This window comes from Spizellomyces punctatus, assembly GCF_000182565.1.
Source record: "Spizellomyces punctatus DAOM BR117 chromosome Unknown supercont1.16, whole genome shotgun sequence".
In the NCBI taxonomy this organism is placed as follows: Eukaryota; Fungi; Chytridiomycota; class Chytridiomycetes; order Spizellomycetales; family Spizellomycetaceae; genus Spizellomyces; species Spizellomyces punctatus.
Genome location: NW_015971552.1, coordinates 517528 through 541599, shown reverse-complemented (window position 1 = coordinate 541599; position 24072 = coordinate 517528). Strand labels below are relative to the sequence as shown.

At 48.1% G+C, this 24072-nt stretch overlaps 13 protein-coding genes across 13 annotated transcripts in view; 8 read left to right on the top strand and 5 right to left on the bottom strand.

Moving 5' to 3' along the window:
- Positions 1–740: 740 nt before the first annotated feature.
- On the bottom strand, positions 741–2932 carry SPPG_07642 (uncharacterized protein). The gene is made up of 3 exons (XM_016755804.1): positions 2109–2932; positions 1854–2043; positions 741–1789 (listed from the first exon to the last, which is right to left on the bottom strand). The coding sequence occupies exons 1-3, from the start codon at positions 2775–2777 to the stop codon at positions 861–863; spliced, it is 1788 nt and encodes a 595-aa protein (XP_016605295.1). The 5' UTR covers positions 2778–2932; the 3' UTR covers positions 741–860.
- Positions 2933–3689: 757 nt separating this feature from the next.
- SPPG_07641 (uncharacterized protein) lies at positions 3690–6267 on the top strand. The gene is made up of 7 exons (XM_016755803.1): positions 3690–4308; positions 4371–4660; positions 4725–4940; positions 5000–5112; positions 5171–5401; positions 5467–5541; positions 5608–6267. The coding sequence occupies exons 1-7, from the start codon at positions 3995–3997 to the stop codon at positions 6085–6087; spliced, it is 1719 nt and encodes a 572-aa protein (XP_016605294.1). The 5' UTR covers positions 3690–3994; the 3' UTR covers positions 6088–6267.
- On the bottom strand, positions 6098–8182 carry SPPG_07640 (uncharacterized protein; the record flags this gene model as incomplete). The annotated part of the gene is made up of 6 exons (XM_016755802.1): positions 6098–6627; positions 6693–7382; positions 7444–7548; positions 7631–7719; positions 7796–7834; positions 7901–8182. 6 exons carry the CDS (start codon positions 8180–8182, stop codon positions 6450–6452), a joined length of 1383 nt encoding a protein of 460 aa, XP_016605293.1. The 3' UTR covers positions 6098–6449.
- A 41-nt stretch (positions 8183–8223) lies between these two features.
- On the top strand, positions 8224–10878 carry SPPG_07639 (uncharacterized protein). Its single transcript, XM_016755801.1, has 3 exons — positions 8224–8429; positions 8511–8707; positions 8777–10878. The coding sequence occupies exons 1-3, from the start codon at positions 8339–8341 to the stop codon at positions 10706–10708; spliced, it is 2220 nt and encodes a 739-aa protein (XP_016605292.1). The 5' UTR covers positions 8224–8338; the 3' UTR covers positions 10709–10878.
- A 100-nt stretch (positions 10879–10978) lies between these two features.
- On the top strand, positions 10979–11649 carry SPPG_07638 (uncharacterized protein). The gene has a single exon (XM_016755800.1). It carries the CDS (start codon positions 11045–11047, stop codon positions 11477–11479), a length of 435 nt encoding a protein of 144 aa, XP_016605291.1. The 5' UTR covers positions 10979–11044; the 3' UTR covers positions 11480–11649.
- On the bottom strand, positions 11463–12781 carry SPPG_07637 (uncharacterized protein). Its single transcript, XM_016755799.1, has 3 exons — positions 12631–12781; positions 11843–12193; positions 11463–11771 (listed from the first exon to the last, which is right to left on the bottom strand). The coding sequence occupies exons 1-3, from the start codon at positions 12631–12633 to the stop codon at positions 11721–11723; spliced, it is 405 nt and encodes a 134-aa protein (XP_016605290.1). The 5' UTR covers positions 12634–12781; the 3' UTR covers positions 11463–11720.
- Positions 12782–12911: 130 nt separating this feature from the next.
- On the top strand, positions 12912–14514 carry SPPG_07636 (ribosomal 60S subunit protein L5). Its single transcript, XM_016755798.1, has 4 exons — positions 12912–12973; positions 13243–13312; positions 13530–13748; positions 13822–14514. Exons 1-4 carry the CDS (start codon positions 12971–12973, stop codon positions 14433–14435), a joined length of 906 nt encoding a protein of 301 aa, XP_016605289.1. The 5' UTR covers positions 12912–12970; the 3' UTR covers positions 14436–14514.
- Positions 14515–14782: 268 nt separating this feature from the next.
- SPPG_07635 (acetolactate synthase, small subunit) lies at positions 14783–16221 on the top strand. The gene is made up of 4 exons (XM_016755797.1): positions 14783–15417; positions 15482–15680; positions 15763–15879; positions 16054–16221. Exons 1-3 carry the CDS (start codon positions 14803–14805, stop codon positions 15873–15875), a joined length of 927 nt encoding a protein of 308 aa, XP_016605288.1. The 5' UTR covers positions 14783–14802; the 3' UTR covers positions 15876–15879; positions 16054–16221.
- A 61-nt stretch (positions 16222–16282) lies between these two features.
- Positions 16283–18021, bottom strand: SPPG_07634 (uncharacterized protein). Its single transcript, XM_016755796.1, has 5 exons — positions 17862–18021; positions 17656–17789; positions 17433–17589; positions 16740–17370; positions 16283–16681 (listed from the first exon to the last, which is right to left on the bottom strand). The coding sequence occupies exons 1-5, from the start codon at positions 17946–17948 to the stop codon at positions 16380–16382; spliced, it is 1311 nt and encodes a 436-aa protein (XP_016605287.1). The 5' UTR covers positions 17949–18021; the 3' UTR covers positions 16283–16379.
- A 518-nt stretch (positions 18022–18539) lies between these two features.
- SPPG_07633 (uncharacterized protein) lies at positions 18540–20056 on the top strand. The gene is made up of 4 exons (XM_016755795.1): positions 18540–18858; positions 18930–19173; positions 19239–19540; positions 19602–20056. Exons 1-4 carry the CDS (start codon positions 18616–18618, stop codon positions 19929–19931), a joined length of 1119 nt encoding a protein of 372 aa, XP_016605286.1. The 5' UTR covers positions 18540–18615; the 3' UTR covers positions 19932–20056.
- SPPG_07632 (uncharacterized protein) lies at positions 19952–20903 on the bottom strand. Its single transcript, XM_016755794.1, has one exon. It carries the CDS (start codon positions 20868–20870, stop codon positions 20160–20162), a length of 711 nt encoding a protein of 236 aa, XP_016605285.1. The 5' UTR covers positions 20871–20903; the 3' UTR covers positions 19952–20159.
- A 147-nt stretch (positions 20904–21050) lies between these two features.
- Positions 21051–23134, top strand: SPPG_07631 (serine/threonine-protein phosphatase ppe1). The gene is made up of 9 exons (XM_016755793.1): positions 21051–21199; positions 21276–21352; positions 21628–21774; positions 21844–21911; positions 21984–22057; positions 22121–22200; positions 22264–22381; positions 22441–22532; positions 22596–23134. The coding sequence occupies exons 1-9, from the start codon at positions 21193–21195 to the stop codon at positions 22854–22856; spliced, it is 924 nt and encodes a 307-aa protein (XP_016605284.1). The 5' UTR covers positions 21051–21192; the 3' UTR covers positions 22857–23134.
- An 8-nt stretch (positions 23135–23142) lies between these two features.
- SPPG_09484 (uncharacterized protein) overlaps positions 23143–24072 on the top strand; it is a 3965-nt gene continuing 3035 nt past the window's right edge. The window contains exons 1-3 of the mRNA XM_016757651.1: positions 23143–23311; positions 23374–23443; positions 23505–24061. Coding sequence (XP_016605283.1) covers positions 23205–23311; positions 23374–23443; positions 23505–24061 — 734 coding nt within the window. The 5' untranslated portion in view covers positions 23143–23204. The remainder of the gene's footprint in view (positions 23312–23373; positions 23444–23504; positions 24062–24072) is intronic.

The window sequence follows — 24072 nt, the reverse complement described above, 5'->3', positions numbered from 1 at the left end:
AGCCAGTAATTGATGCAGGGCAAAAAAGATAAGATCATGACCGCGAGCGGCAAAGCCCTTCGGGTCTGTTGGCTATCCGCCGTCGACATGTGGCAAGAAAAAAAACCTTCATATGCCATTTGTAGTTGCTGAAAGTGTTGGGTTGCCATGTCCACTTGCGAGAATTAAGTGAAAAGAAAAGAAAGCGTGATCGGCCAGGTTCTCCCTCAAGACCCGTGGTTTGACCGGCCCTGCTTGTATTTAGGGTTTATCTATAGTAGCCTAAGCACTACACCGTAATTCGCTGATTCGAAGCATTGGTGCAGAGGCATCTACCATTGTTAAGCACGAGTAGGATTAAGCTCCTTTTATGATGCTGCAAAGTTATCACGGAAGGATACGTCCGGATACTGTGGAGCATTAGCAAACCATTCCACGAACACCGAACGCTAGTTAGGGTTAGGTATATCTAAGTTTGGTGACCTAAGTTTGTAATTTTCAGGCCAATGAGCACTACGGCTGGAAAGTGATGCAAAGACGAGCCGGTCACCTCATTCTGGCTGGAATGACAGGCTTTTCGGACCGGTCAATCTGCAGGTGGGCCAACACAAAAAGGATGGCCAGGGTCTTACGTGGGAAGAAGACGACGGTATGCAACCCGTTTCACACTGACGAAATCCACAAGATGTAGCTCATTGCCCTCCTGATTCAGGTTGTGCACACCATTCAACCCGAAAAGTGACCCAAAAGCGACCATACATTCTTTGCAACCATTGTGCCTGTTGCGAGCGAGCAAGTATTTATTCCACGGATAAGGGTAAACTGCATGCGTCTAATGGCAGGCAAAACTATCTAGTGCTGCTAGTCGGTACATAATCGTCCTAACTAAAATCGCTGAGAATAGGTCTCCTTGGACGACTCCTTGGCGCACATGCGTCAAATTCTTTGATGGCGGCTCCGTCATTCTTCAATCCTAGACGTGCAAAGAACACTTCCAGCATACTCTTTATGCCGTTCACGGCACCTGGTCTGCCAATATCGTCATTCAAACATATTATTGCGGTTGGATTTTCCGCCAGAAGTTCCATAGATCTCCATGTCGCGCAGTCGTCGTTTTCGAGCTTCAGGAAGGACAGAGATAGTGAGGTAAGCGAATATTTGTATTTTGAGACTTCAGCTAGCGGATTTGAGCTGACGTTGCGCTTGGTGTTTTGCACGAGGTACGAGTCGATTCCAGCGTCGCCCGAAGCTCGGGCCATGGTATTCAGGAGGCAGTCTCCGCAAGCAATGTGTTCGCGGCCAATGTGGCGCAAAATCGCTTGAGCTGATCTCACTGACGGAAGGCAAACGTTAAGCGAAAAGCTGCATTTGCGGAGGGAAGGTGGGGTGCCATCAGTGTATGTCCATGCATTCCCTGCCTCTGGCTGGACTGTCATGTGGGGGTAGCCATTCCTCGAGTCCCATGTCCTCCGATTTTCCCGCACAGGAATTCCGTTCCCGTTCACCAAGTCTGCGTCCCAGGACAATTTTTGCAATGCTTCCACTTCCTGATCATCCACAACACCATCTCCGTTCTCATCTAGCACGTTATTTACAAAGTATTTCAACACACTCTCGCGATGCATTTCCAGGACATAGTGCACGGCCATGAAAGGAGTGTGTACGTCGTGACCGATGCCGCGAAACCTGTGATGAGACGTCTGTCGGAAGGCTGAGGGGAAATCTGAGGCCAGTTCTTGTAATAGAGGGGTCGCAAAGGCTTTAACGCTGTGAGCGACATAACCCCGTCGTCGTTTGCCAAATCTTTGACCTGGAGTAAAATGATACAGTTAGGCTTGAGAGCAGAACAGCCAAGATTCCATTACAATACTCACTGAGTAAATAGTTGGACCAGTCAAGAGCGGGCCACTCTCCTTGAGAAGATTCAATGCGAGGCGGCCGGTCAAAGGCGCTGACCTGCAGATCAGATTGAATGGCGAAAGCAAATCCGGACTCGGGAGAGTAAAAGTCTGATGATTGGAGTGCCTGCCCGACGGTAATATCGTCATTAAAGTATAACATGATCTGTTGCGAGAGTACTGTTCAGCAATGGGATCAGCGGACGGTACAGTGGAGCAGGTCACACTCACATCCTCATCGAGCCCTGGCAAATTCCCCAATTGGCTCTCAATGGCCAGACTATTGAATGTCGGCAGCGACCCTTGAGCGTTTGCAAAAAACTCGTCATGATGAATTACTCGTACGGGAGGTACTGGTTCACTTTCAGAGGACACCTCTGCAAACCATATTGGAACCTGTCCACGATCGGATCCATATTCCACGTTCCGATAATCGCTCGTTAAGATGAGAATTTCCTTGATCCAGCTGGCAAACTTTTGCAGACTTCTCACGGTGTACCTCAATTCACCGAGATCTCTGAACCGATTTACCATGTTGACATGTGGTGCCTCCCGTGCGTATATTGAGCGCATCTGCTGGTGAAGCGGGTCGCTACCATTGACCCACGTAATGACGGCAGTAAACCTTTTCGGCCCAGCTGGCGCAAACTCACGCTGCTGAGGGATACTGTCCGTAGGATTTGCAGCTTGTCTGTACTGCGAATTTCTCGTAGCAAGTTGGGTGTTGAAGAGAGGATACAGTCCACAGCGGGGAATGGCGTACGTGTTGATAAGGACCAGCAAGAGAGCGAGCGTTCTCCATACCGGCAAGCGCATATGATATCGGTGAGATGCAGGATTTTTGCGATACGCAACAGTTTTGGATACTGTTGGGAGCAGTGGAGATACTTGCTTCTCCATACTTGTGATATGAAACCAAGGGAAGAATGCTTGCGTTCCCTTGTATTTTTATATTCCAACTGCAGGAGTCAAAGACTGTTTCTATGCAGAACAAACACCAAATGATAAATAATGTTTCCCCAAGGATAATTCCTGTTGTCGCCCGATCATATTTTATGTAATTTGATGTAATTTGAGGGCATCTCCTCACAACCTATGGCTAATAACAAATAGTAGGAATATTCTTTTTTCTAAATAACAGTATTGAATATCCACGTGATTTCTTATTTGGAATATTTTCTTTCTGCATGGAATATGCATTTGTACTATTCCAGAATGATGATTGGTACACACATTTCCTTTATCCTTTTGAAGAGCAAAATACTTGTGCTGATTGGTATGATTCATCACCCCAAGGCAACCGAGGGTGACAGTGTTTACATTGTTGATGGCAAAATTGAAGTAAGCTACTTTTTCAAAAAGTCACATTTGGGTGAGAGGCAGAGACAGCGAGGAGTCGAGAGTAAGAGATATATTTCTTGCCAGAACTTCCCCAATCATCACAAATGTTGCAACGTTTGACTGCAATGATATGAGCATTCCAGTGGATGGTCGCTAAAAAAACCTCCATGGAGGGCAAGAGCATAAAAGTGCTAGGGTTTTCAAGAAAAACTGAAAATCAAAAGAGATGCTGGTAGCTCGTGCAAGGAATGCAGTAGACAACAATAAGTTTGCCCCAGCAGCAGTACGCAAGAAACCGTACACGGCCAATGGGATAGGCACACACCAGAGCTACAAAAATGCTAATTCCAAACCGCCATCATCGGCATTAAAAAGCAATTGCGTTCAGAGTCTCCTTTTGAGAGCGTCCTGAAAACCCGCAGGTGGCACAGTCCATCACAGGCCACATTCATCACGATGTGCTTAGGCCATTTGATGATGAGTACTCGTAAAGACCGCTTTTTTGTTGTTTCCCACACGCCAAAAACAACGTTCAACGCTTGGCACTTTGCCGTCCCCGAGCTGCCATCAGTCTCCAAGAGCTTCTTGTTCCAGCATCTGTCGCTTGGCCTCTGTGTACAGTTGTTCTGTTGCCTGCATCTGTCACTAGCTTGGAACTGTCAAAACCACCTATCGCAAAATTACTCCTAGACCTGTCCTTCAGGCCCATCAGAGCCCCATTTCCAGGCAGATAAACTGACCGAGAGCATCTGGCTCTGGCCTGCGGTGAAGGGAGAATGTTCCGACAACATCAGCAGGGTTCTCGCCGAGCTGCGTCGCAAAAGGCACGCCCCATGCTGCAAGCCACCACTTTCAGCGACCTTCCTGAAGAGCTTCTTGAAGCTATATTTTCGTTTGTGTATGACCCATCCCGGCTGATAAAAGTAAACAGCACGCTACGGACGGTGGGAAGAAAATGCTGGGTGCGATGTAGCTGGTTGGTTAGAAAGTATGGAAAGCTCAACGCTTTCCAAGGCGCCTTAAGATGGACAAAATTACTGGACCCAGACACTTTTGAATTACTGCTCAAGATTGTTCCACCAGTTCCAAGGTTTGTTGCAGAAAAACAACCAGTGCTATTTGAACTACCTTAGACAGAGTTCAATTTTGCAGATACATCATTCAACGAGGCGTCACTCGGTTCCAGCATATCAACAAACTTAGCCTGCTCATTCCACTGCTTCAATACGGCGAAATGCTATATGGAGATTTGTCCCTGGCGAAGAACGATGGGCAATATTTTAAAGAGATTATTCCCTGGACTGTCCACGCCCACTCGAATTCGTTGATGACGGCAGCCAGGATGGAGGCGTTGGAAGTTCTCGTTAAGAAATATCGCTTTGATGTGAATTTCTGCAAATGGAGCATGGTAACCGGGTTACCTTTGTTGAAAACAAATGAAGGTAGGCAGACTTTTTCGTGCAAATGATCTGTAGAACGTCGCCATAACCAATTATCACTGAGCAGGATTTCGTACCTTTTTGACGGCTGTTAGTTCTGGAAATAAGGCTCTTGTCAAAGTACTCCTTCGCTACAACATTGCTACACATATCGAGCGCTTTCCCAGCGGAAGTCCCGCAACAGAGAGGGCATACGATATGACCATGTTTCCGCTCTTTGAAGCAACGGCACAATGGGAAGAATCATTTTTCCCAAATGAAACTCGCATGTATATGACAAAAAGTACGTTCTAGCATATCACATGGTGGCGGTTCAATGTAGTAACATATTGCATCACACAGCGGTGGAGGCCTTGATTCTAGCAACCAAGCAAAGGCAAGAAGAAGTCATGGAATTATTACTGGAGCACGATCTGGAGCGGTGGAATACAGCTCAGGGGTTTGAAGTACTCAAGGTAAAGCCAAATTATTCTCCACCAATGTGTCCGACATTGATTAACCAGTCAGTTATAGGCCACACTTCAATTAGCGGTGGACGAGAACTACGTCGCCGGTGTTGACATGCTTACTCGATATATGGGCAACTACCAGCAGCCTACCAAGTCACCTGCCGCTCTGCGACGAGCCCTCATAGCTGCATGCGTGGAGAATGACCTTAAAGCTGTTAAAACATTGCTGAAAGAAGGTGCTCGGTTTGACATTGCTGCGGAGGAATCAGGCGGTCATGCTGGAGTGGATCCGTTGGTATGATGCGATCGTCGCATGTGATTCGTGGACCGAGAAATTGTTGACATTTTCGCCTTCTACAGAAACACCTTATTGCAACCGAGAAAGAGGCAATATTTCAGTACCTTATCCGAACAATGGACTTTACAGAAGAAAAGGTTGGCAATCTGGTCACTCGGTAGCTGCCCTTCAAATTTTCGCTAATTTTTGATCCATACGTTTAGTTGGCCGAACTACTTGTCTATGCTATTGATCAGCAATCCTTTCATATCGCCCGATATCTCCTTACTAACCGTCGCCAACGTCCAGTGATTACGGACAAAACCATCCGTCGTTGCATCGTACACTCGGGTACTACTCTTATCCAACCGATCCTCAAAGTCCTCTTAGCCCAGTCTCCAGACAAGCTTGTCCCAAACTTTAGCGCAGCATTACGTTTGGCCGAAAAGCGATATCAAGAACAACGCGATGGCGACACATTTGTGCGGGAATTAGTAAGATACAGAGACAAGGTTATGGAGAAAGCAGCGGCGAAGAAAGCGAAGGGAAAAGCAAAAGCGAAGGCAAGAGGTCCGAAGAGAGCAGACTACGTCAGTGCACTTTCGAATATGGGAATAGGGGCGTCTTCGTCAGAGGCGATCGCGAAACCAAAAGGACGATCCACAGCCACATCCAGAAGAGCCAGTGGTGCTCCGGAGCCATAGCTGAGCAGCTTTATGACCAACTTCTTTTCTTTGCGTTTGGCCTTGCATGCAAAGGTCGCACACTACTATCTATTATTAGTTCCTGATGTCGCCGCTTTATCACTGTATTTGTTAGACGTCCTTGATTCATTTACATACGTTATTTGCTAAAATGTAGATATCCCATGCTTTGTGTCAGTTTTTCGGTCTACCCATTTGTTTTGGTTCTTATATTTTCAGCTGGTAGTGCTCACATTTTAGACTCGACAACTTGTGATGTCACAGCGATCCGTTACTTTATGCCATACAATGGTGGGAGTATAGTTACAAAAGCATCATCAAGCCTGACGTACACCGTATGCTCTCGCAGAAATGACAGCGGGTTACGAACTAGGTTCACCCACTTCCTGTTCCGTTCGATCAAGCATGTCCACTTTCTCCGCCAACACTTTCATAAACTCGTGATCCGGTACGATACCCTGCCGTAACAACTGATCCACTGTTCTCTCCACCCGCTGCATTTTTTTTGAATTTCTCAAATCTCTTGTCAGAAAGTACAGCCTTGAACCGTACACGACGGTCAGTTCTGCTTCGCTTGAACGGCGGGCCAAAGAACCTGTACATACCTGTGCTCATCCGGTTCCATCATCCTGCATCCGTGCGAAATGCACAAGTCTTTGAGCTCTCCTTGAGGCCCCAACCCTCCCTCAAAGACTTTGAACCCTGTCATCTTTTCGAGATCATTTTTTCCCACTTGAAAGACTTTCAAAGGAGTATCTTCAGGGATAGGCCGATTGGGAATGACAAATGCGGCAAAATGATGGGTGTGGGTACTGGTATCAGTTGCAAGGATTGCTTTGAATAGATGAGAAGGAATGGCTATTTGGGTATCGCCGAGAACCGGGTAACATATTTGGTACTTTGGGAGTGGTCGGGGTGGCGCCGTTTCCGCGGGCAATGGACGTACCGTGAGAGAGCGCACAGGCTGTAATTGGTCTGTCGGCTCCATGGGAACATCATCTGGGTGCTGAACGGCGGCATGAAAGATCGTAGATGGAACGGGATTTATGAGCACGTCCTCCCCTGCAGGAAGAGGTAAAGCATCCAACGGAGGCGGCGGCGGCGTGAAGGCCCTTTGCATTCTTTTCGGTCGAGCGTGCGCAGCCATTGACGTTGAAGACGGAGACGCATTGCGAGCCCTATCAGTGGGATCTGGGATCGGCTCTGGAAGCCATAGCGGACCCGTCAAGGTATAGACATCGTCAAAGTAATTGGTCAGATCCCGGACATACAGTTCCAGACGGTTCCAGTACCAGCTTAAAGGTAGATGAGCAAAATAACACTCATGTAGAAGACACGAGCTGAGGAGCCGCTTACACGTTATTGTCATAGTCTTGAGGGACGATGTTGGCCGAAAGCAAAAAGCTTTCTTTCATTGCCTCGGCCGAAGATTTATTATTACTGGCGGGGGCAAGGTGCCCTCTAGTCAACAAAGAAATTTGGTTATTGGTGGATTGTATTGATCACGGTTTCCAGTATGAAAGCCATGTTCCCAAGTGTTTACCTTGAGTATCCACTCTTCCAATAATCTTCATTATTGGCGCGGAATATTTCCGGGACCGACTCGTCCGGTTCGAAGCGAGCATACTGCCTCTGGCGAAAGATTGCAGAGCATCTCAGGAACAGCCCTTTGACACTGGAGGTACATTGCTCATCATTTACCACATACGTCGGCAGTTCCCTTCAAGTTCTCCTTTGTCAAGTGTTCCTGCAGGTTCAAACAGGGCAAGTTCTAGTCGCAGGTACGAGCATAAGATAATGGCATGAGACTAACCAAAACCCAATTAGGAATCTTCATCCGATAATTGATACTCGTCACAAAGTTTTTCCTAAACTGTACTTGCTCGGTCTCGGGGATGCCATATTTGACCAGTTCGCTGACGCGGTTCGCAGACGTCGGTTCAGCCGTTTGTGTCGCCGCAGATTTAACAGAAGAACGTCGATTCAGAAGGTATGTGGCAGCCGAGCCTGTTATGGCTCCCAGCAAGAAGAAAGTTGTGCGGCGAGAAATTGGATTCATGTACCAATGGGACGAGCTAAAGGCTGGAAACGTCATCAGAGGTCGCGCTTTCGGACAAGTGGACGCTGTCCGAAACTCTGTGGTAAGCACAATTTCCCGTCGGTTTTTCAGTAGCTGTAGCTGCACCGATCTCTAGCTTTTCAATTCAGTAAACCCTCAGGCCAACGATCATAATCCTTTCGCCTTCAACGCATGTTGAGCGGTCACCATTCTCCATCTCAGGCTGGTAGGCCTACAAAGCACTCGCTCATATGTGATCGCACCGAGACATTTCTTGATGCTTGTAAGTCCTCGCGCCCTGTCTCACTAGCCTCCTCTTAAGTTAATGTATCAACCCTAATATTGCGCTTGTATCAAATGTCAGTTCGCACGGGCCGGTTTTCCGACGTAAAAATAATATCCCATAATCACGTATATCGCTTACACCGAGTGATACTCCTGCAGTCTCCCTTTTTTAAACGACTGTTGCTGGATGAGAACGGTGGAGAGGTGGTCATTGTTGAGGGATTTTTGGGTGTTGAGATTGGCGGAGATTGGAGGGTGACTAGAGAAGGTGTACAGGTACGCATCAGCAACGACAGGCGAGCATCCGGGATGTATGCAAACATGGGGTAACTTTCCCTTGTTCAGACAGCTCTCCGAGACCTCTATGCCGCTTCTCAACGCGCATCCATAACTCCTCTCAACGTGCTTTCGATTCTTCCAGCAGCTTGCTTCTTTGAGCTACATTCCCTGAAATCTTACTGCGTCAATACGATCCTTACCACACTCTCCACTGACACAATCGTCACTTACGCTACTCAACTCGAAAGACTACGGCCTCACGGTGTCCTCAGCTCGCCGTACGGTCACAAGCACGCATACGGTAGGCTCTTTGCAGAGTGTCACCGGAAACTGAGCGAAGCTGTATTAGGCTTCCTCTGTGGAGTTGTCAATGTGGGATTGGCTAAGGAGATCCCTGATAGCGAGAAGGGCCATGCCATGTCTGCTGAGCAAGTATTGACCAGGTTGCCATTGTGTTGGGTGCGCCGGGTGCTCGAAAGTGACTTGCTGTGTGTTCAAAGCGAATTCGAGAGATATGAATTGGTCAAGAGGGTAGTTGGATCAAGGCGCGTGACAGGATGTAGGGTCCTTGCAGATGATGTTCCGATCAAACAGGAGTTTCTCAGCGACAACGATTGCACATTTACCCGAAATGACGACCTGGAGGTGTCTCTATGGAGTGAAACTGCTAGCGTATTGGAGGATACGACGAACCATAGTAACAGCGCAGATTCATTAACGAGAAATGCAGGTCCTACCGATGCCGTTCTACGTCTCCGAAACTATTTCGGCAACCTCTTTGAAAAGGTGGTGCCCACAAACATTGGGGCACGTAAGAGAAAACGGACGGATAATTCTGATGACGAGAGCCCCTTTGGCCTAACCAATGGGCGAGAAGGCGAAGAGGAGCAATTTGTAGAAGCCGTTGAAGATTTTGCACAGGCCCCACATACGTCTATCCGTACACCAACACGGCGAGTGCCTGCGCATGGCCGATCACCGATATCCTCACCGCGCAGCATTAACAGGCACTATATTCCGGGCGCACTCTCTCCTACCCCTCAGGCAACTCCTGAAGATGCTGTAATGGCAGGTGTATTTCAAACCGCCGTCATTTACACCTACATGACCTTTCCTCAGCTTGAGCTCGTGAAACGTGACGGCATCGTTCCAGATGCTGTCGTCCTGGAAAGCTTCTGGACACAGGCGGAGCTGATGAATGGAGGACGGAGTGCAGCGCGAAAGGGCTTTCAAAAATTCCGGTTTGCGGTCAAGTTCAAAAATGTTGCAAACTACTTTCTTGGTAAAAGTGGACAGCATCTGGGTTCGATGTACCCTTCAGTGTCCGATACAGGGACCGACATTACAAAGCCGGGAATTATGTGCTCCGAATCTGTTTTGTGCGCTGGTCTCCAATACCGGGTACTGTTGACTTTGGGACCCGAGGATGATAATGACGATTCGGAGCGATGCAGCCCGTCGAACCATAGTCCATCCGAGTACTCTTCCCAAAAGCCCGTACCTGCGGACGAGCAGGCGGGAAAATCCAGGGAGGTTTTCAGGGTGTTGCTGCAGAGGAACAGAGTCGGGGAGGGGAGCACAGGAAAGAGAAAGGAGTCTGGAGTTCTCTCAAATATTTCCCATTCAGTCGGGAGCTCATCCCGCGCGTCGGGGCCCACGACAATGCCGAGTGAAACTCCCTCGACACCTAGTCAGACATCACCATCTATATCCTACCGAATCTATATCTTTGATCCTCAAAACTTTACCAGCCCTGGTAAGACCCACCCCCAATGGAAGGAATTCGTCAAGCCCGTAACGGCATGTGATCACGATGGTAGCGGCTTTGTCAGAGGGTTTAGTGTGCCACCTTTAACGACTGCAGATTGGGAAGGTGAAAAGGAGAATATGGGGGTGGGAAAAGCCAGCAGTCGCAAAGGAAAGGAGAAGGGACAAGAACCAGGGTTATGTGATGACAGCAACGGAGATCTTTGGGCAGTTGTTGTCATTGAGTTTTAGTAAATGTTATGGGTCAGAAATAGTAAGGTAAAATATACTGTTTTGGGGCACGTTGATCCTGTGTAGGAGTTCGAAAACAGTACTGGTTCGAGCTACAGGCAAATTATATAGTCCATGCACGTTGAGCAGTTTTCACTAGTTCGTTCGCAAATCCCATATGTATTCCTCCCACCGCGAGGTTAATTGTTTATATTCATGATGCCACGTGACATTACTCATTGCCTTACAACGAAACGACGTCATTGCAACTCAGACACGCCACGGTTCACCATAAAAGGCGCCGCTCGACCTCTCATTCCATATTCTGATCAAAACACACAGAATATTTTCTAAAACATGCACTGTTCAACACAACAGCCGCGCGGGCCTCGCTTTGCCCCATACGTCCCATCCATGGCGACGCTGACGCAGCCGAAATCAACTCTGAGTCCACAAGTACTGCGCGCTGCCTCTCCAAATCCCTCAAAAGCCGTGTCGCACGTCCAAGCACGACCTCCGACAACGCCAGCAACAGCAAACGATGTGGTCTTGAGCCGCCGCAGATCATCGACAACTACACTACCGCTACCTTCAATTACCGAGATCCCAGTACCCTCCGATATACTTAGCACAATGCATCCAGATGTGATGGAGACCATTGGTCCCGTGTGGAACAGGGATCTGGTTCGCGCTATAGAACGAGAGTTCCTAGCCGTCAGAATGGCATGGAGGCCAATGAGGAATCTGGACAGAGCAGAAATGGAGAGGCAGAGTATTGCTGTAGCTGCTTGACATGAGAATGTCGGGAATGTACATTGTTTGCCTTGTATCATATATCAGCTTCACTCGTGTGAATTAAATTGTACGAATCGCACATCGAAGTGCCTAAGGGTAACTTTCTTCCCACGGAAAATGCACTGAATCTTCATCCACACAGCCAACAGGCATTAAGATATGGGGGCACTGTGATGCAGAACTATCTGTTTTGGGTGTCCACGTTTCATATTACGCCCTCAGCAAATATACAAGGAGTTTATTTCGACTTCCTGATCTTTCCAAGAGCCTTTCCAACAATAGCACGGCGCTAGTGTCAAAGTAGAATGTTCACCGTGAGTAGGCGCATGTCAATGGCAGCAGAGTGTGAATTTTACCCACCTGCTTGCGGGCAACCATGAGTTTGAACCGGTCGAGGTCTGTGAGCTTGGCACGGGCCTCACGCTTGGCAATCTTCTGGGCCCATGCAGTTTTGCTCCACCGACCGAGGAGGTCCTGCTTTTCAATTTGAGCCTTGAGAGCGGGAGTACCAATGGTGCGGGGAATGCTGATCGTCAGGTCGGTGAGGGTGGCACGCTTGAAAGAGATTGCTTGACGAGCAACACCGGTCGTAGGACCGTCAACAATGACGCGGGAGTGGTCAATAATGTCAACAACAACGGCAAGCTTGCCGGCGTCCGGGCCGTAGGTGATGAGGACCACGCGGCCAACCTCAACGAACCTGCTGAAAACCTACAGAGGTAGCAGTAAAGGTGAGCGAGGATTCACCAAACTGGAGATCTTCGGTCGCTGAGACCACCCGGATTTAATGCTCCATACGAATCCCTTAACAGGGCCACCAGAGCATATCCTAGTGGGGAGTTGAATAAATCAACCCTCGTTTCGCCGTTCCCAACTGGCATAACCTAACTCTACAAGCTCCGGGCTCCAATGCCAGTTCTCTTCAAATCCATCGGCCATAGAGAGAAGGTAATCCCTTCCACGAGACGACCTTTCACCTTCTTCCCCAGTGATACCAAGTGCGTTTCGAAGAATCCTCATCGTCACGGACATTGCATGTTCGGCATGCAAATGTACCATTCTCTTCTCCCTGCTCCTCCATCCATAACCCATCCATCCGCCCGTGCCTTGGTGATCCAGAAATAAACTAATGCCCCATAGATACATACCATCTTTATTATCTGATGGACGGAAAAGTTACGATGGACCCAAAAGGCTGTAAAAGCTTTCGGATGTTTCACCGATGGATGGATGGAAAGGAAGAATCAGACTTTCGACTTGCCAGCCTCTCCAATGCCCTCGTCTTCTACTAAGCCTCCCACTGGAAGGACGCTGACGAGAAATAACGAGATTTCAGCCAATGATGTTGTCCGCATATAGCCATATATGGAGAAATGTCCACGTGACCAGGAGCAAGTTCAACAAAGCAACTCTCTCGGCCTCAGAGCTATCTTCCTTCTCCGCATTGATCATCCTCTGTGTCTTTCTCCAGGCGAGGATTCAACCACGATGGTGAGTTAGAGGGAGGATGATGGGAGGAGCTGAGATGTTTGGATCGTATGGAATGGAAACTGTTCGGGATGGATTGATGGAGGATGATGGATGGATGGATGTGCGAGACGAAAGTGGATCACATTGTCGCCCTGAATTACGTGGACCCATGACGATGTGAAGCAAGATGAAGACACTCGTATATAGCAGATTTGCAAATTGGAGGGCGATCAAGATACAATTCTCTGTCGACAGTCACTTATACAGTCCTTTGTTTGGTGTTTCTCTAGCCTTTCGTCAAGCTCGTTAAGAACAAGGCGTACTACAAGCGGTACCAGACCAAGTACAGGCGTAGGCGCGGTGAGTAGGTGCATTGCACTGTCCTTGTTTTGCTGCCTACAGGCCCGAGTTCGACGTGAGAGAGTTTCGTGCACATGATGATTACATAGTTCAACCGAGAAACTATCGTGTGGATTCATTTTTCTTTCGCTCCTATCTGAACCACGAGACTCTCTACGTCGAATCAGGGTCTGAAGTCTCAATAAATGTTCATGTTGAACTGACGCAATTTGTATAGAGGGCAAGACTGACTACTATGCCCGGAAGCGTTTGGTGACCCAAGCCAAGAACAAGTACAACTCGCCCAAGTACCGATTGGTTGTCCGTATCACCAACAAGGATATTATCACACAAATTGTGTACGCCAAGCTCCAGGGTGATGTTGTTCTTGCCGCCGCTTACGCCCACGAGCTGCCACGGTATGGTATCAAGCACGGTCTGACGAACTGGGCTGCCGGTAGGAATCACAAAGCAATTTGTCACGGACAAATCTCCTGACAGATGGAAACTTATTCAATTCTATGTCGCAGCTTACGCCACTGGTCTCCTTCTTGCCCGACGTGTCCTTGCGAAGCTCGGACTTGACAGCAAATACGAAGGTCAGACTGAGCCTGATGGAGAAAAGTACGAGGTAGAACCCTTGGACGACGGTCCTCGTCCTTTCACCGCCTACCTCGACACTGGTCTCCGCCGCACTACCACAGGTCACCGTATCTTCGGTGCGTTGAAGGGTGCCGCTGATGGAGGTCTTCGTGTTCCCCACAGTGAGAGCCGTTTCCCTGGATGGGATGGCAAGGAGATCGATGCAGAGCTTCTCCGTGGGTACATCTTTGGTCGCCACGTTGCGGACTATATGGAATACCTGCAGGAAGAAGATGAGGAGGCGTACAAACGTCAATTTGCCTCTTACATTGAGGACGAAGTTGAACCCGATGATCTCGAGGACTTGTACACCGAGGCACACAAAGCCATCCGCGAGAACCCCTTGGCAGAGAAGAAGGAGCGCACACCTCTCACTGAGGAGCAGAAGAACAAGCTCAAGCGGTTCAAGAAGCAGCGTCTAGGCCTTAAGCAGCGCAAAGACCGTGTTAAGCAGAAGAAAGAGGCTTTCTTGCGCAAGTTGGGTGAGGAGGCTGACGAATAGAGGCGTATGTCGGCGGATTTGTAAAATAACATGCAATATTACGGGGTTTTCCCAGCCAATTGAACCATCTTGAATACCATGTGTTTTGCAGTTTCGAATATTTTGCTATATTGATTGCCCGTATGATTCAGTAGTCAATCTTTGCTCGCGAAATCAACGAATTTGCAGGGTGGTTTGGTAGCGCACACTTCATGGAAATGAGTCAGTACCCGCTGATTGTCCAGATGGGCAAGTCACTGGATGATGTTGGTGTTTCTATAGAAACAATCGAGATCTTCCATAATCACGTGATGCGAATCTTCAAGATCACCAACTGATGAGCTTTTGAGGTTCGTTCCCCATTAGAGTCCTGCACGGAATCAGAGCCATGTTGCCAATAAATCGTGCACTGTCCAGGGGGCTGTTTACTGGACTCGCCTTCAAGGCTTGTTCTTCTACTGACGTTGCCTTGGCTCGGGCGTGCTATTCTATCCGCTTTCAGTCTACATCAACCCACCTTACCGACGCTAGTAACCGCATCCGAAGACGACGCAAGAAGCCGGCGTTTCTTGACCGTACACCATTTCCTCCGTCTCCGGAAGAAGCTGTGAATAATATCCTCTACAACACACCAAACGCTACCCCCGCGCCCGTTACTCGACATGTCCTAAACTGCCTTGTTTCCAATGAACCTGGTGTTCTCTCACATGTATCGGGAATCCTCGCTGGAAGGGGTTTCAACATTGAATCGTTGGTGGTTGCCAAGACCGAGGTACCCGATTTGTCACGTATGACCATTGTTCTGAATGGGCAGAAAGTTGTGATTGAGCAGGCGAAGAAACAGCTGGAGGACATGGTGCCGGTGTGGGCCGTTTTGGACTATACCCATGGCAGAATTGTTGAAAGGGAACTGCTTTTGGCAAAGGTTTCCACTGTGCCGCATGAGCATTTGAGTGAGTTCGTAGAGCATGAGATTGAGGGACAGGAGGTTGAGGAGCCCGAGGTATAGTTTCCGCTAGGTGGTCTTTATTATCATCTGCTTTACGCTAATATAACGGGCTCTTTAGAGTCGGACGTCTTTCTCCCCTTTGCTAGGAACCGCTTTGCAGCGACAGGCGATCACCGAGCTGGCCCGTCTGTTTGGGGCCCGTGTGGTGGATGTTAGTCTCGATGGGGTTATCCTTGAGCTCAGTGCAAAACCCGACCGAGTAGATGCTTTTTTGAAGCTTCTCAAGCCATACGGCATAGTTGAAGCTGCGCGGTCGGGTAAGTAGATATCTTTCTTGCGCCACAGCTCGAGAAAATGTTACCAACATTCATTCTCATCTATTTGTTCCTCGATTCTCAGGTGCTATGGCCATGCCTCGTAGTCCTGTGGATGGTGTCTTCGAAGACGAAGCTAGTCTTGAAGTAGAAGATGACAGTGGGAAGGTTGACGCTACCATGCTTCCACCGGGATAACTTGGTAGGTGCGCGGCGTACAAGGAGGAATGTCCATCGATGATGATATTGCAAGAAATCAAGCTCTAGAATTACTCTGATCTCCATGATGGGAATTCTGTGCGCTGAGATGGATCTATCTGCATCGCTTAACCTGGCGCTATGAATATGAGTCCCTAACCTTTGACATGTGCTCCAGATGATGTGGACGTGAAGATAGCCGGTGTATAAATCTAATTGGATGAGGCACGTTATGCTAGCTCGTCTTCGCCCAATATAATAGTACCAATGTTAGATATGGAGCGTCACTAGAAATGCAAGGTTAACATTTTCACAAAATTTCCGAGTGCTCAAAAATGTTGTGTATGCCACTCTACAGGAAACGTTATGTTAAGTTTCTTCGCCAGATGGCAGATGCAATTGGACCAATGTCCGACACATATGTCACTCGACACGCCGGGTTAATATCATTGTCAATTTGTTCCCGTGCTTAAAAAGACTGGGTACGCCACTATCTACAGATATCTATGCTCCGTCCACTTCGTCAATCTTCCAGTCAATAGATCCTGGGCCCGCAACAAGTATCGCTGGTGATTGAACTTTGCCGTTGACCTTCTCTAGCGACGGGCTTTCGAAGGTATCCCGGCTTCCGCTGGCCATGTTCCGTTCAAGTCGAAACTTGCCCACGCCCAAATGCCGCCGAAACGCCTCGTTAAAGCGGTTGTTGTCGGTTACCATGATCAGCATGTTGCATATTCCAGAAATGCATACCAAGGCGTGAGCCAGGTAGTCCATAACAAGTGGAACGGGTCTGCCCATAATTAGCTCTGTGGTAAAGAACATTAATTGATACACCAGGATCTCGTTAACATCAAGATCACTCACCAAGCACGAACATGACGTTATACAGTGCCCATCCCAAGAAAAATACTGCAACGATCCGCAATGATCGGTTGAACACTATCTTTTCTAACACCTGTCTTCTTTGGGTGGTATGTTGGCGCGGCGCCTTTCCCCGGGAACCAGTTCCTTGTCCTGACACTTCATGTTCGTCCTGGTCCGCATTCGCCCCCTTCATCACGAAGAGAACCACTTCCAAACAAGTATCTACAAGTCGACGCAGCCGGCTTCGCTCAGGAGGCAACTCCTGCGTCGACATCGCGCGAGTTTGGATTATGGACTGGCCAGCGTTTGCAGTGCTCGCTGTTGCGACGGTAGTTGCAGTAATTCGGCTCTTCATCAGATCTTGGAGCTCCCTAGTTTGGTTTCGCACAACCAACCACGTTTTATAATACAGCAGGACTGTCAGACTCATAGAAGTGGAGAGGATTGCGAAACAGGTGATGGTGAAAATAACACCTCGGGTTTCGCGAGTCCACCAGGCAGCTGCACAAGTAACATTGGTGGGGCGGCGACAAAGGGTGCCAAGAAGGAAAGGAAAGCCAGCGATTCCAAATGCCGTGAACCATGGGACGGAGGCCATTGCAAGAACGTTTCGAGTGGGCATGGGGCTTTGCTGAGCGAGTTAAACGGTGAGCCATGTTGTCAATACCGTTGAAATTCAAAGTTCCATCCCACCTTTACAATCGCAAAGTATCTCTCTATAGCGATGGTGCTCATAGTTATAAGCTGTGCGGATCCGGTGAATAAAGCCAAAGCCCCTTGCCATTTGCACGCTACAGGCGACACATATGCATTTTCTGCAAGATTCCAGAGGAGCACTGGAACGGAGGTGCTGTTGAGCAGAGTATAGGGTTAGCAAAACGAAGAATAGTGACTTCCGCATCAAATCTACACTTACAAAGAATGCAAAAAGTCAGCTAAACTCATGCTCATTAGCAACATATTGCTCGAAGTCCATAGCGGCTTCTCTCGTGCAAAGACATAGAGCAGTAGCCCATTTATAGAAAAGGATATGATCAAGGGTATGCAGACCTTAGGAACAAAGTGAAAGATTAGCGTTGCGGGCTTCAGAGTGCTTTTGCTGCAAAAACTTGAGATAATTACAACTGCCACCATCACTTGGGACTCAATGGTAAAAGGAACCGGGAAGTCGGCAGGATCGATATCGACCTCTGGAAATGTCCACACCATGTTGGGCAACGGCGTTCGATGATCGGTCAAGTGTGCAGTTTGAGACAGACAGGGGACCCAAGGGAAAATATGCTTTTTCTTATTGAGAATTCCATCTGTTCTCCACTAGGGATTCAGATCACATCCCTCACATAGTATCCACCAAAATTAGAACAACCTTAGTTTGTTTTGATCATTCATGCTACTAAATATATAACATGTTTATATGGATGCCAGAATCCCTTGGAGGATGAGCATAAAACTTACGGTAGACACCTTGACAGACCTTGCGGGCAAGTCGGGGGTTGTCCCTTCGGGTATTTCCTGCGCAGACTCCCCCAATTTACGTTTTATAGAGTTTGACTTGCAATGCACGTGGATAACAGTGAATTAAACTTACAAGTTACTTACAAAGGCAAGACCCACGTGCATATGAGATCCTCGCTGTCGATTTTGAACAGAATGTTGTGATCGCCAACAACATCGTAGGATGTCGTGCTGAGATCGTCGTCCTTTATTGGCACAGACGGCTGTGATCAAGAAAAAAACAAAAAGCTTCCCCCCCATTACGTGGGTTTCTAACACGTGCATTAGGTTAAGCGCAGTTCCAAAGCCCTCCTCCGTTTCTTCTTTAAATATCTGCATTGTCAACCTCATCTGTCTCGCCAAAAGTCCTCATACTGCAATCATGACCAAGTTGACCAACCTTCTGATTCTTCTTCCTCTCATATGTGGAGCGCGCGCTGCTCCTTTGGCGGCTCCGCAAACTCCATATGAAATTGTTCCCAAGGCTGAGACAGGACCTGCTGGGATTGACGGTGACGATCCCGCCATTTGGATTCACAAAAAAGACACGGCCAAGTCCGTCGTGATTACAACCTCCAAAGAGAAGGCAGATGGAGGTCTGCATGTCTTTGATTTGGACGGCAAGGTGTGCACGCTGCATCCTAGTGATTAGTTTTCTAATTGGATGATCCTTTGATATCTTCTTCCTATGTATAGCCACTGCAATTCGTCTCAGCTGGCAGGCCCGACAACGTTGATGTAATCTATGACCTAGAATTTGATTCTGAGAAAATTGACATTGCTATCGCGGCCTGCCGAACCGATGACACCATCTGTATGTGGAAGATTAACGAGAAGGGGCGGCTTGAGGAGATTCGAGGTGGAACGCAACCAACGCCAGACGGGTTTAAGGTATATGGAAGTTGCGAGTACAAGAGTCCAAAAAGTGGCAAGCAGTATGGTATGTCACGAGAGTTGGACACCCCCGTCAAGAAGTCATAACCTAATACCAACGTGTTGTCGTAGTCTTCATCAACTCGAAAACTTCCGAGTACCTCCAATATGAGATTTTCGCGAAGGGCCGCAGCCTCACATCTAAACTGGTTCGTCGTTGGAAAGCGGGCAATGGAGGCCAGGTTGAGGGGTGTGTGGCTGACAAGGATAATGGATGGTTGTTCGTCGGCGAGGAGGACAAAGGACTGTGGAAGTATGATGCTGAACCTAACGGAAGTACCAAGGGAACCTTGGTTGATTCCGTTGACACTGCAAATGGAGGGCATCTGGTTCCAGATGTTGAAGGTGTATCACTATTTTATGGCAAAGAAAAGGTTGGTTTCACAGCAATGACTGAAGCTGCACACCATTTTGACACGCAATTCGACTCCGCAGGACGAGGGATATATCTTCGTCTCCGTCCAAGGCATCAGCGCATACAACGTTTATGAGAGGAAAGCCCCCCACAAGTATCTTTTTTCCTTCACTGTTAAGGCGGGTAACAATATCGACGAAGTGACTGAGACTGACGGCCTTGCTGTCGTCTCCACCGGCTTGGGAACCAAATTCCCACAGGGACTGCTGGTAGTTCATGATGACCATAAAACGAATCCAGATGGTAGCCAAGCCGCCGAAACGACTTTCAAGTACGTGGACTTTTCTGACATTGCCAACAACGACCGTGTGAAGTTGAGGGTCAACCCCACCTGGGATCCCCGCAAATGAGGACGAATGCAAATTTCAGATCCTTACCATGCCCGCCTGAATTTATCATGCGATATTAATGATAGATCATGCTATATACCATATATACATAAGGATAGAATCAAATCAGGGAGCTATACTGCAACGGAGGTCGTTGCACCTATGGTCTAAATCAAATACGTTGGCATCCCTATCCGGCTCTAACCTTCACCCTCGATTTCGCCACACTGCTAGATGCTTGATGCAAGCTCACGTCAGAGCTCGATACTCATTCACAGCATGGACCATGCCTTCTTGTTCCAGCCAGTAAACTACAAGCTGTTGTATCACCTTATGATAGAGCGTCCAGCTGCCGCATGTTCTTCCAACTGTAATTGCACCACTGAGCCAGGCCCAATGTCCCGCCGCAGCTTGCCAGGTAGCTTGCAGTGTTTTCATATCTTCGAGATAATGAACTAAATGAAATATACCGGTTGTTGTGACATTGCTGGGTTCCGGATGGGCATGCCTTATTTCCGTTAAGAAGAGAAGGTTAAAATGCGCACGCCAGGATGCAAGGGACGGGCGGAGGAGGTCATCGAGAAGGGTAAGCAGAGTGGGAGAAGATGTCGTGGTGCGTACGTGGTTGAAGCACTGCGTAAGGATGGAAAGTGCTGGACGGGGTTGTAGATCCACATCCATGAGATCTACAGTTGAAGGGGCAGGTAGTGGTTGCGTAGATTCACCATCTAAACTTCTCTTGCGATTAAGATCTTCTGTTGGTGTTGTGAACCACATTTTGTGCGCAATGGGACAAATGGTGGCAACCGTAGCAATTGGTGAGGGTGGAGGAGTCCATAACGACCTTAACTCAATGTCGGGTTCGGCTTGAGTGGAATACTCCGAGCGTACTCTCTTACACGCCAATCGTTCATTGCCTTGTGAGCTATCCATCAAGCCAGAGCTGACCATCCCTGCCATGATGGACCGTCCCAATTTCTTAGCGAAAGAATAGATGCCAACAAGGAAAGGAAACTGCTGAAACAGACCTGCCTCTAACTTGCTCCTTACCTAAGCAGATTTTGTTGGCATGACGACACCTTATGCCACCACAATCAGCCATAGTGTGGCTTTGCGCGCTATACCCTGACGTGCCGGCAAGACCAGCGATAACAACAACCGTACAAGATCCTGCCGTGTAATCAACGTCTTTCGCACATTACCTAGCCGTCGCCTCCCAGTGTGGAAGAGTATCCCGAATTTCACCTTTCACAACGACAATTACAACATCTGAACTGCAACCATGTCTGGTAGTACTCGCTTGGCGTAACCTAGGCCTTTCCTGCCAACGGCGAACTTACGTCGAGATTCTTCGCTGTTACGCAGGTCCGGATGAATGGCTCGAAACAGTGAAGAAATGTCAGTATCTTCCTGAACCTGACATAAAAAAACTCTGTGACATGGTGGGTATGTCAGGGACTTTGATATATTGTTGACGCGGTGGAGAAGGGGCCCAATGTCTCGTGCCAACTTTGGAGGGAACCACGGCAGCAGAAATTTTACATGGCGCTGTGATGATTGGAGTGCATTATTGTGGGCACAATCGTGCTTTGAAAGAAGTCCCGTCCGGCATGGTCTTTGGCGCATTTCACACGGTGCTTGTGCTGACAATGTCAACTGGTGGATGAATGCCAATCGAAGATCATTTTGTTGACCAGCACTCTTTGTAATTTCGTAGGTTAAGGAGCTCTTGATGGAGGAATCAAATATTCAGCCCGTACATTCACCAGTTACGGTTTGTGGCGACATTCATGGTCAATTCTACGATCTACTGGAGTTATTTAAAGTGGGAGGGGAGATACCTAATACGAGCTACATTTTCATGGTCGGTGGGAAACCCGTTCTATTCAGCATATCTGGACACGCAAAGCTCATTTCTGGTCCTGTTACTTAGGGGGATTTTGTGGATCGGGGGTATTACAGCTTGGAAACGTTCACACTATTACTGGCACTGAAGGCCAGGTAAGCAATGCGCAGCCTAAGTTTGTCTACCATATCCAGAACCTCGGAGCTCAAGAATCTTTTCTGTTCCAGGTACCCAGATAAGATCACCCTATTGAGGGGCAATCACGAGAGCCGACAAATTACACAGGTGTACGGATTTTACGGTGCGTAATGATAGCCTCGACTTTTTCAGCGACCGTCCTGTAAAATTTATCCATGTCACATAGATGAATGTCAGACCAAATATGGGAACGCAAACGTGTGGAAATACTGCTGTTCTGTATTCGATTATCTGACACTAGCAGCGGTATGTGCAAAAAGAGGAGAATCAAGAATTACCACCAAAATATCCATTTGACACCAATCGTAGATTGTCGACGGGCGGGTGTTATGTGTGCATGGTGGCCTTTCTCCTGATGTGCGGACACTGGACCAGATCCGAACGATACAGCGATGCCAAGAGATTCCGCATGAGGGCGCCTTCTGTGGTATGTTTCTGAACGCTCATCCGTGGCAAAGTCTTGGAAGTTTACATCTATTTCTTTAGATCTGATGTGGTCAGATCCAGAGGACATCGACACATGGGCGGTGAGTCCGCGAGGGGCTGGATGGCTATTCGGGAGCAAAGTTACGTCTGAGGTGAGTGAACTGACGATGGTGATGCTCGGAAAGCTCATAACTGACAATTCTTGTGTGTTGAAGTTCAATCATGTAAATAACCTTATCCTTATTGCACGAGCACACCAATTGGTACAAGAGGGGTATAAGTACATGTTCCAAGATGAAAATCTTGTTACCGTATGGTCCGCACCAAACTACTGTTACCGTTGCGGCAACGTTGCCTCGATCATGTCGATTGACGAGAGTTTAGAGATCAATGAAAGTTCCTTCAAAATCTTCAACGCAGTACCGGACACGGAACGAGTGGTACCACCTAGACAGACAACGCCATATTTCTTATGATGGGGCATATGTAAGAACGGGACATTACAGAAGCAATATAATGTATGTCTATGATTGACTGAATGGTATCTGACCAGGATTTTCTACTTCTTCAATAATACTCTTTAAATTGTGGTTGGTGACTTTTTCTGTATGAAGGATATAGTGCATGTACTATAAAGTATCATTTGGATACTTTCAATTATAAACACACGAGGCTAAGAGCTGCTTACACATGACTCGCGTAAGCAGCGGATGTTCAATAGCCTTTCCGATTGTCATTGAAAAACACTAGGCGCATGACTCACTTCAACATGTTTCTACGATCCTGCGAGGTCCATACTTTCGCCGATACGTCCGTACTTTAACATGTCATTCAGCTGGACAGCGATCGATGAAAGAGAACGCTCAAAGGCTGAGAGAGATCGGCAACTCAAAGATTTTCTGAAAGCTCAACAAGCGGAAACTAAGGATCGGTGCGGTCAAAAGGACTTGAATAAGACCTGCAAAACCCTTGCTAACAATGCTTACGTTGTAGGAAGCTGAAGCACCGCCAGAATGAGGTTGAGGAGTACCAGAAGTTGTTGGGAGTGCGCAATGTTAAATCGGTATGCAGCCCCTGCACTCTGAAGAAATTTGAACACTGGTAACATTTGTTGCTCAAACAAGCGGCCTTCGGACGGCAACATCAGCAATGCCCCGCAGCTTGGACGTGAAAGGGAGACAATGCCGCTATCAGATGCGCGGCAACAAATTGACAAATCGTCGGCATCCGCGCTCCCCGTTCCAAATCATGCCACAAATCTCCCCGCATCAACCTCGCTCCTTGCCATCTCTCCATCTCTACCGTCCGTATCTCCTATGCCAGACTTCCAAACCCCCTTGAAGGGTTCCGTTTCTTTTGATTTGGAGTCCCAACTTGCCCAGGAACGCCGCCTACGGACACACCTCGAATACGAACTTCAGACGGGCAAAACCCTCCTGGCATCCCTCAGTGCTAAAATGGACAAACTGTCTTCATCTGTGGCGTCCTCACAAGTCAGCCTTCACGATATTTCTCGCCAAGCGGCTGATGCAGATAGACGTTCAAGAGATCTAGAGTCATCCATTAGTGCCCTCGGTAACTATAATGCAGGAAACACTCGACAAATAATTGCTGAAGTGGTTAGCAAGCAGCAGCGGCATGAAGAACAAATCCGTGAAGAGGAGAATACTCGCCATCGTGGGTTGACAGACG

Bases quoted from the DNA above. Each gene is read 5' to 3' on its own strand.
- SPPG_07642 (XM_016755804.1), bottom strand. From the start codon at position 2,777: ATGGAGAAGCAAGTATCTCCACTGCTCCCAACAGTATCCAAAACTGTT. The intron at 2,044-2,108 runs GTGAGTGTGACC...CTCTCGCAACAG, and splicing joins TGCCAGGGCTCGATGAGGAT to ATCATGTTATACTTTAATGA. The intron at 1,790-1,853 runs GTGAGTATTGTA...ATTTTACTCCAG, and splicing joins CTGGTCCAACTATTTACTCA to GTCAAAGATTTGGCAAACGA.
- SPPG_07641 (XM_016755803.1), top strand. From the start codon at position 3,995: ATGTTCCGACAACATCAGCAGGGTTCTCGCCGAGCTGCGTCGCAAAAG. The intron at 4,941-4,999 runs GTACGTTCTAGC...TGCATCACACAG, and splicing joins TCGCATGTATATGACAAAAA to CGGTGGAGGCCTTGATTCTA. The intron at 5,402-5,466 runs GTATGATGCGAT...CGCCTTCTACAG, and splicing joins ATGCTGGAGTGGATCCGTTG to AAACACCTTATTGCAACCGA.
- SPPG_07639 (XM_016755801.1), top strand. From the start codon at position 8,339: ATGTTGAGCGGTCACCATTCTCCATCTCAGGCTGGTAGGCCTACAAAG. The intron at 8,430-8,510 runs GTAAGTCCTCGC...ATCAAATGTCAG, and splicing joins CGAGACATTTCTTGATGCTT to TTCGCACGGGCCGGTTTTCC. The intron at 8,708-8,776 runs GTACGCATCAGC...TCCCTTGTTCAG, and splicing joins TGACTAGAGAAGGTGTACAG to ACAGCTCTCCGAGACCTCTA.
- SPPG_07638 (XM_016755800.1), top strand. From the start codon at position 11,045: ATGCACTGTTCAACACAACAGCCGCGCGGGCCTCGCTTTGCCCCATAC.
- SPPG_07637 (XM_016755799.1), bottom strand. The intron at 11,772-11,842 runs GTGGGTAAAATT...CTTTGACACTAG, and splicing joins TCATGGTTGCCCGCAAGCAG to CGCCGTGCTATTGTTGGAAA.
- SPPG_07636 (XM_016755798.1), top strand. The intron at 13,313-13,529 runs GTGAGTAGGTGC...CAATTTGTATAG, and splicing joins CAAGTACAGGCGTAGGCGCG to AGGGCAAGACTGACTACTAT. The intron at 13,749-13,821 runs GTAGGAATCACA...TCTATGTCGCAG, and splicing joins TCTGACGAACTGGGCTGCCG to CTTACGCCACTGGTCTCCTT.
- SPPG_07635 (XM_016755797.1), top strand. From the start codon at position 14,803: ATGTTGCCAATAAATCGTGCACTGTCCAGGGGGCTGTTTACTGGACTC. The intron at 15,418-15,481 runs GTATAGTTTCCG...CGGGCTCTTTAG, and splicing joins AGGAGGTTGAGGAGCCCGAG to AGTCGGACGTCTTTCTCCCC. The intron at 15,681-15,762 runs GTAAGTAGATAT...CTCGATTCTCAG, and splicing joins AGTTGAAGCTGCGCGGTCGG to GTGCTATGGCCATGCCTCGT.
- SPPG_07634 (XM_016755796.1), bottom strand. From the start codon at position 17,948: ATGGTGTGGACATTTCCAGAGGTCGATATCGATCCTGCCGACTTCCCG. The intron at 17,371-17,432 runs GTGGGATGGAAC...TAACTCGCTCAG, and splicing joins GATACTTTGCGATTGTAAAG to CAAAGCCCCATGCCCACTCG. The intron at 16,682-16,739 runs GTGAGTGATCTT...TCTTTACCACAG, and splicing joins TAACGTCATGTTCGTGCTTG to AGCTAATTATGGGCAGACCC.
- SPPG_07633 (XM_016755795.1), top strand. From the start codon at position 18,616: ATGACCAAGTTGACCAACCTTCTGATTCTTCTTCCTCTCATATGTGGA. The intron at 18,859-18,929 runs GTGTGCACGCTG...TCCTATGTATAG, and splicing joins TCTTTGATTTGGACGGCAAG to CCACTGCAATTCGTCTCAGC. The intron at 19,541-19,601 runs GTTGGTTTCACA...TCGACTCCGCAG, and splicing joins TATTTTATGGCAAAGAAAAG to GACGAGGGATATATCTTCGT.
- SPPG_07632 (XM_016755794.1), bottom strand. From the start codon at position 20,870: ATGGCAGGGATGGTCAGCTCTGGCTTGATGGATAGCTCACAAGGCAAT.
- SPPG_07631 (XM_016755793.1), top strand. The intron at 22,201-22,263 runs GTATGTGCAAAA...CACCAATCGTAG, and splicing joins ATTATCTGACACTAGCAGCG to ATTGTCGACGGGCGGGTGTT. The intron at 22,382-22,440 runs GTATGTTTCTGA...CTATTTCTTTAG, and splicing joins GCATGAGGGCGCCTTCTGTG to ATCTGATGTGGTCAGATCCA.